The sequence below is a fragment of the Phodopus roborovskii genome, unplaced genomic scaffold (assembly GCF_943737965.1).
Source record: "Phodopus roborovskii unplaced genomic scaffold, PHOROB, whole genome shotgun sequence".
NCBI classification, from domain to species: Eukaryota; Metazoa; Chordata; class Mammalia; order Rodentia; family Cricetidae; genus Phodopus; species Phodopus roborovskii.
Window position 1 is genome coordinate 51892550 of NW_026126480.1, and position 8698 is coordinate 51901247.

Sequence of the window (8698 nt, forward strand, 5' to 3'; positions counted from 1 at the left end):
GAAACACACACTGCTAGGAGTAGTGAGAAGAAGGTTCTAGAAACAATAGGGCAAAGTACTGTCCTGTCCTTCACTACACCTGGGTACACTGTCCTGCCCTTAACCTTTAGTTTGTTTATTCACAGTGACAGGGCCAGTCAAGGGCACAGGGTGAAGAGCAGTCCACCATGTCCAGGTGTTGCCTAGTTTTCAACCTTAGAGGCTGCCCACTCCACTTGAGTTTTTGGAGTTAAATGAACACAAATTAATGAGGCAAATATTTGTGCTCGATATACCATCAAAGAAAACAGGCTGCCTTTGCAAAGGGCAAATACCACTGATGGAAAGCTCAGTACAGTTACACAGGCAAATCTCCAACAGCAGATTGGGGGCATGGACAGAGAGTCCCCAAAGACCACAGGGCTATGCCATGAACCAAGGGTCCCTTTGAGAGCTGGTGGGAAATGCCTCTAGGCAGAAAAGTGAGCTCCTAATGTTTAAAAGAAGACAGTAGAGGGGCTGCAATCTGTGAATCTACTGTTCCCAACGGGACCTTGGGGTGCACTTGGCCAATGGAAATAGTCCCATAGTCATCTGATCCAAGAAGTGGCCTCTGGAAGATGGCCCTTGGGGTGGCCTGAGATACCCCTTCCAAGAACAAAAGGCAAAGCTCAAAGTCACTGAGTTCTTGGTAGGAACCACTCTGTCCCAAGTGCCACCTCGCCCTCCTTTAATGTGGGTTTGGACTGTGTTGGTTCCTGGGGTCAGGCTGCCCTCAGGGACACACAGACCCAGCATCTCAACCTCCTCTTCCAAAAGCTGGTGGCAGACTCCTCCTTGTATGTCCCTTTGGAACATCTTCCTAGTCCCTCTCAGCCACCACTTGCAAATGACAGGGCTCTGGGGGCCACTATTCACAAAGCCCTACTTTCTAGGGCTAGGTCAGCTTCCCAAAGGAGGAGGGAACCCGAGATGGGGCGGGTCAGCTTCCCAGGGGAGGAGGGAGGCTGAAGGGGATGATGGAACTGTTCCTCAGGTGTCTCTGAAGGGATCTAAGTGGACACACCACCCACCATATCTCTGGGAACAGCCACATGGGGGAGAGGGCTCCTTTGTCCTTCAGAAGCAGAGAGTGAGTCTGTGTCCCTAGGCCACCCTAACAGGGGTTGAGATAGGCACATGACCTCAGAAATCACTTGGAGAATGGACCAGGTTTCGGCCTACATTCATACCTCAAGGCTATCTGTGCAAGGGTGGGAACGCACTGGCATCGGCTGCCCTGACTGGGTTGTATGGCTCTTTCCACCTTAAAGGGTACACTGGTATCCCCAAGTCCTTGTGTGGGCCTGTCAGCTCATGGCCATCTCTCACTGGAGCAGTAGAGGGCTGGGTGCTCAGGCCCAGGGCTGGACAGTTGGTAGGAGTTGGCTGTGGGAGGACCTCTGTGCCACCACTATGAAGCCTGGTCTAGAGGGGCAGCTGGTAGCTGGAGCAAGCAGTTTGCTGCTTCTTGGGTCCCTGGTGGTGGATGTTGGAATGACTCCAGGATTGACAACAAACTTCCTCTCAGCCTCTCTTGGGCCCTCAGAACTCCTCAGATACTTTCTGTGCTGGGGGCTTTGACCTGTTGGGTGACACATTGGGCTCTGTTAACATTTATTAAGCCTTAACTTTGACCTGGGGTTGTGATAAAGTCTTGGCCAGTTGAGTGCTGCCTACCTGATCCAAAAGATGCATCCTCTGTGTTCAGGGAAATAAAAAAGTAGAGACTGCTGGGTGATGCAGGGACCCCCAGGGACTGCTAGAAACCCACAGGAACTTCTGGGGACCCACAGGGACGGCTGGGGACCACCAAGGACTACTTGAGACCACCAAGGACTGCTGGGGAACCCCCAGGGAACCACCTAGTACTGCCATGAGTGACAGGAGCAGGATTCTCAGCCTGAGACCATCTCCTGGAGACAGATAATGTGATACAGATCTTAAGGGACTTAATGCTGACCAGGCGCAGGTGACCTAGTGATACAACAGCTGCCTTCCTATGACTTACAGGCCATGAGAATCAGCTTCAGTCACCATGGGCAGTGTCACAGAGGGGGCCTTCAATAGCAGACATCCACCATTCCCTGTCCCGGAGGTGCTACAGGGCTGGCCCCTCACAAGCCCACTCTCCTTGTGTCACAGATGGTGTTTTCTCCCTGAACCCTGTGTCTGTCCTGATCCCTCTTCATGTTAAAGGACCCATTGTGTGGCTTGGGGACATTCAGGACCCCATTTTACCCCGATACAGTCAGGTGCTGAAGTGCTAGCAGTGCTGGATGGGGACATGGTCTGCCCAGCAAAGGGTCATGTTTTAAAATTTTTTGGAGATTTTTTTCTGTTTTATGTATATGAGTATATGTCTGCATGTATGTGTGTACAATACATGTGTGCAGCATTCATGAAGACCAGAAGAGGGTGTCAGATCCCCTGGAAATGGAGTTACAGATATTTGTGAGCTGCAATGTGGGTGCTGGGAACTGAACCCAGATTTTCTGTAAGAGCAGCCAGGGTTCTTAATCACTGAGATATCTCCTTCGGAGCCTAGCATGTAGGCATTCTATCCTAGCATCATGTGGACATAAATCCAAGCCTTACAAACAAAGGACAGGTCCCTGTTTCCCCTCAGCCTCCTCCCTGACAGAGCAAATGGCTTGTGACAAACGTCCAGAGAATTCAAGTTCCACCATCCAGCACAAGCCCTCCCTGGATACAGGGTGGTGGCTTCAGTCCCCACAGCAGGGGAACTCATCCAAAAGAGTGTGGGTCCCAGAACCATTGTCCCCAGACATTTCAAGAAAAGGGGGTGTGGAGACATTACTTTCTATTTTCTTCTATAAAATGGGGGGGTGGCTTTGGGACCCTATCACTCTAAGGGTCTATACTAGAAATAGCTCAGGTCATTGCAGGGGCTGTGGTCAGTCTGTGAAGTCAACAGCAATCTTGCAAGAGCCTGTGGTTCCCAGTGGTCCCCTGCAGGAAAGGGTCTTTTGTCTAGTTCTTAATCCCCATCCCACATTCTCTTCATGGAACCCACTCCAGGAGGTGGAAGGGAGCCCACTATTCTGTCTCTCTGGCAACTGGTATGATCACATGACTCAGGTGTGGCCAACTGGTTGCCTGGGGAGCTGCCAAATTGGACCATTAAGACAAGTTAAGTTGTGCTGACTAGTGACAATTGTGACCTGCAGGGAGGCCTACAGCAGTGTGTGGGACTCTTGTCCCTTGGCTCACAGGCTTGTCCCTTGTCCCTGGCTTCCCCAGGCCTTTATCCCTTCCTCCCACTTGTTTCTGTCATTGGCCTCCAGGGATCCTGGACTGGACAGAGCCTGCCCTTGAGCTAGCATCTTTAATCTTCCCAGCTGAGCCACAGGATCTTTTGTTTTATACACTATGAGCTACAGAGTAGCTGGCTCCTCATACTGAGTGTGGAGAGGCTTAAGAACAATCTGAGGGGCCCTGAGGAGTTAGTCTCCATGTCAGGGTGGTCCCTTTGTCAAGTGTCAGCATTAAAAGCACCCAGGTGGGCTTCTGACTAATTCTGACATCCTGAACCAGGTGTTTCTTTTTCCCAGCCTCAGTTTCCTCATGTGGAAAATGGACATCCACGATAGCACCCACGCCAAGGGTGCCACAGAGGACCGTGACCAGGGCCAGTGGAAGGCCGGGGCTTGTTCATAGCTGGGGTCAAGTCCTTTTCTTTTGTGTCTTTCTTTTCTCTCTTTGTTTTGGTTTTGGTTTTGGAAACAGTCTCACTCTGTAGCCCAGGCTGGCCTGGAACTCACAACAATTTTTCCTGTCTCATTTCCCAGTGCTGGGCTCACAGCCCCCTGAGGACACGGGGGCATCTTCCTTCCAGAACTTTGTTCTGCCTCTTTCTTCCCAAGCTCCCATGTTGTTCTGTTTTGCAGGAGGCTTTAAATCAAGTCCCTTCCACCCATGCTGACCCAGCTGGAATCAAAGCAAAGTGTAGACTCCACAGACGAGAGCACAGAATGGGGGTGGGGGCTCAGAGATGTCCCAGGCTCTGTGTCCTGTCCCCAGAACAAAATAGAAAAAGGTCACTGCATGTTTTTCAGAGGGAGAGAAAGAATAAACAAATGACAAGAGGAGTCTAGAGAGAAATGAAGAGACAAAAGGGCAGAAGACAACACTGGGGACAAGGGTCAGGCAGGTCCAGAAGGGCTCTGGGTGGGGATCTGGGGTCTCAGCCCGCAGAAATGAGAGGTGTGCAAAAGCCCTGAGGGCTGCTCTTCTTAAATCCACTCCTGTCCTCTGGAATGCCATCCCAGGGAGGACTCTGCTCCTCCCTGGTGACTCAAGCCTCAGGCACCAACACTGGATAAGATGTATTTACCCGGAAGCTCTTATCAAGATGCAAGACTCAGCAGCCAAACATCCAGATGACAGCAAATTTTAAAAGTTCACAGTTCCAGGAAGATGACCCATCCCACGTCCCATGGATCCCACATCCCAGAGCTTCCCAGGTTCTGCCTGGAGTGAGTGCACATGGCAGGAACGAGCCAGTGGAGCAGGGAGGGAGGCAGACAGGAGGGCACAATGGATGCTGGCCACTCCAGAGGAACCTGGTGGGGTGAGTGGTACCTAAATGACCCATGTGCCCTGGAGAAGCCCAGACACCCCAGGTGACAACAGCTTTTCCAGACACATCCCAGAGGTACGGCTGCAACTCTTCCACAGGGCCATAGCCTCACTCAATAGCTGAGGCTGGCCTGGAACTTGCCATCTAATGACAGCTGATAATCATACTTGAAGCCATCCTCCTGCCTGTGGAGGGTCTCAGAGCTGAATCAGTCTCCATATCCGAGGATTGGAAGTCAGCCACAGCCAGCTAGGCTGGACTGGGGGTCAGCATGGGCTGCAGGGCACCCACATGGCACCTCTCCTGTAACCCATATCTGGGATCCGGGACAAAAGCCAGTTAGGGATCTTAAAAGAATTGAAGAAGGAGGTGAAAGAAAGGGAAATGGCAGAGGAAAAAGTTGGATTTTGTATTTTTGGTTTTTGGGTTTTGTTTTTGTTTGTTTTTGAGAGTCAAGTAGTCCACTTTCATTCAGCTTATCTAGCAGTCAGTCACTCAACAAACACACAGATCCTGTCTGTGATGGACAGGATTCCCCAGCCCCTGGGATACACAGTCACAACATTTGGCCCTGCCTCATTCATTCACTTAGACAATTCCATGAGGAAGGATGCGTGGGACAGCTAAGGGCTTAGTAGAATGGACTCAGATGCCATGGTAATCAGCCAACCCATTTCATAAATGGGGAAACTAAAGATCAGGGGAGAACATACAGCCTAGACTTCTATCCTGGGCCTGCGTGCAAACCTACAGCTCTCAGATTGTGTCCTTTTTCATACTAAGAACCCCAGGCAGCTATCTCGATCAAACAGCCTATCTTGGCTCCCCTTGCAGCTGCTTGTGGCCTGACTTGTTCTTGGGTCCTAGGGAATGAGTGATGTCACACAAGCTGAGTTGCCATCAGCAGAAAGTGCCTGCCTAGTGTGCATGAGACAGCATAACACACAACACTCCAAAAGCAAGTCAGGACAAATTGGATGTGGGTGGCTCCCAGATAGAAAGGAGCCTCTACTTGCCCTTCAACCTCCTGATGGATGGGATACAAATTCAATGTCTTGCCTTCAGACAACCATCTTGGGCCATAAGATGGATGCCTGGTCTGATGCTAGAAGACTCCTGATCTCTATGACTTCTCAGAGCTAACCTCTGAGAGACTTGCTGCTGAGTCAGCATGACCTTCCCTGGATCCCTGAAAGATGGAAGCAATGTGACTTTTCCTAGCTTTCAGAACTCTGCAGACCTCTGTAACATCAGGCTGGATGCCCCAAGCCTGGCACCAGGGCCATTAGGCCTTTCCAACAGCTCATGAGTGACAAAACCATGGGATGCATGCCCTGAGCCTCCCCATGGAAGCTGGCAGTCGGCATGGGGCTAGGGCACACATAGCCATGGGTGGTGGACATCTCCTTCAAGGTCCCCTTCTTCATCCCTGGTCACCTGCACTGCCCGCACATGTATGATCTCTAGATATGGGGATCCTTGAGCTCACCACACACCACACACATGCTGAGCAGTGGCACAGCTCATCCAAGTCCCACGCTGCCTCTCTGTCCCTCCCAAGTGCCCAACCTGGCATTTTACAGCTTGATTCCTGCATGAGCCTTTTCTCTCTACTTGGTGCCAGGCTGCGGGTGTCCCCAAGGGGCCCTGTTGTGGCAGAACACAGTGCTCACTCTACCAAAGAGGAGATGAGTCTGTAGATTCCCAGCATCCTCTGCTGCCCTATCTCAGATCAGACCCTGTGACCTTCCCAGGCTGGAGTTCACTCCTATGGCCTTGGAAGAGAATCCCTGGACCTTCCACGACTGACAGGTATCTAACTGTTCTCTTTAGAGACACAAATGGGACCTAGAGTTCCATGACCATGGAGAGTGGGCTGAAGGATGTGGACTCCCATGCATGGCCCGGGAGAGATCTTCCACGGGAAGACCCTGAGTCACACACAGGCCTGTGTTACCAGCAGACGTCTGAGTCGGGGCTAAGCATAGGTTCTGCTGTTGGCATAGGAATATCACTCATTCCCTGTGCATCTCATGGGAAGAAAGTCTGCCTCGGATTTAAACCTCCACCTCTCTGAAGGTCCTGGCTGCCACCCTTAGGGTTTAAATGGCTGACTCACAAATTTTATTCTACCAGAGAGCCCTGTCCTAGCTTCTGAACGACTCAGCTCAAAGGCTATAGGCGGGATCCCCCATTTCCCAGAATTCCCACCCAGAAGGAAGCCAGGGAGTGCCCCAGAACCTTCCACCTGGGAAACTCCTAGCAAACAACAGAGCCCTGTTGCCTAGTCCAACACCCAGTGTGGCTGCTTGAGGTCACAAGGGAGAAAGCGGCCCTCACACCAGTCAAGGACCTCAAGAAGGGGTACCATTGGGGTGACCATCAATGACTTAACCTCTCTGAGCCTCAGCTTTACTTTGGGACTGACAACAGTAAAGCTCTAGGCTTGCCCATCTGCCCTTGGAGGTGGTGAGGGTTGTTAGGGAGGGCTGTGCGAGTCCCGAGAGTCTGTGGGAAGCAGCAGCCTCCAGGCACAGACCTCACTAAGAGGAGTCTTCCCTCAGTCTCGTAAGAGGGAATGCAAGCCAGAGGTCCAGATGCTGGTCAGTTGCCTGTCTGGTCACCACTCACATCCTCACAAATGGGTGGAGACCTTCACTTATCCACCAGTCATTGGTCAAGGGTAGGCCTGGAGCCAGACACCAACCAGACAGTAGTGGGACAGTATCAGGGTACCAGCAGGACACCAGCTGAGTGTAGTGGCTGACTTCCCAGGAGACAGAAGTAGAGACATTGGCTCTGAGGTCCCGTGCCACCCCATAGAAGGACCCTAGAATCCAAAGAAGATCAGAAAGGCACCAATCTCACAGGAGCTTAGCAGCAGGCAGGGCTGTAGTCAGCCCACAGCTATACGGGGAAGGACAAGTCTCCATTTCTGAGTTCTGGTTTCCCTTATCACATCTCCCCCACAGAGCGTCAGGACAGAGACAGCAGGGCCATTCAAGCCTGCTCACCTGCTGTGTGTCCTCAGACCAGTGACTTAATATCTCAGGGCCTTAGCTTTACTCCTAGGTAAAGTCGAGTCATCAGTTTTAGAGGCTGGTGAGCCTTGTTCCAGGAGCCACTGGGTGGTTTATTCTCCTCCCTCTGTAGCCCTAGGTTCCCAAGATGGGCAGCACTTGAGCTCGTGTCTCTCCAGTTGTCAAGGCATGGAGAGGTAGAGCATGTACTCTGGGAGGCTCAGCTACTACTGCACAAAGGAAACCAGCTCTCAAGGACAGAGGCTGTGGAGGAGGCTAAAAATGCCCCAACCTGCTTGAGCTTGAGGTGAGGTTGCAACTGAGAGCGAAGCACTGCCGCCTGCCTGTACAGCCACTTGGAAGTGGGGAACCTCCAGGGTGAGGACACTCCAGGAGCCGCTCGAGAGGCCGTTGTGTGTACACAGCCATGCTTGGACCTACTAGCACCTTGCCTGCCCTGTCCCCAGGCAGCATAGTTCCCCCCTCATCCCCCTGAGAAGCCCCCCATCCTTACTAGTCAGCAGAGCCTTCCACACTGGCTCCTCCATCTTGCTTGCCTCCTCCATCAGATTGCCTTCCACTGGCCAGCCTCAGGTGGCTCCTGCTCCCTGCAACAGATCTGCTGTTAGGGCCACTGGAGGAGGTGTGTGCGACACCTCTGCAGCTCAGACAGGTGAGGGAGGCCACACCCAGAGCAAGAAGGGTTTACAAAATGACTCAGCGGCTCCCAGTCAAGTATCCCAGGGTGGTTAATCATTACCAGGGAGACAGCCCCCCCTCACAAGGTGGGGACAGAATCACCCCAAGGTGAAGACAGACCCCCAAGCATAGAGATGGACCCTCAAGGTGGGCCTCCTATCCTGGAACAAGCCCTTCTGGTTCTCACAGGTGACATAAATCCAGGTCAGATGCTGGCATTGAGGGTCAGCACTCAGGGACCCTCACCCCGTAGTGCTGAGTCAGTAGAAGCTATTTCCCCCTTGGTCCCCCCCCACACACACACCATGGTCATTATCCCTGCCCAAGTTCCTCCTCTTTTCTGGGCCACCCAGCCTTG

At 52.3% G+C, this 8698-nt stretch overlaps 1 protein-coding gene across 1 annotated transcript in view; it reads right to left on the bottom strand.

Moving 5' to 3' along the window:
- Window positions 1-8215, bottom strand: part of Ano1 (anoctamin 1) — a 166598-nt gene extending 158383 nt beyond the window's left edge. The window contains exon 1 of the mRNA XM_051193494.1: window positions 8156-8215. Within this exon, the coding sequence (XP_051049451.1) occupies window positions 8156-8207 (52 nt within the window). The 5' untranslated portion in view covers window positions 8208-8215. The remainder of the gene's footprint in view (window positions 1-8155) is intronic.
- Between the last annotated feature and the right edge of the window lie 483 nt (window positions 8216-8698).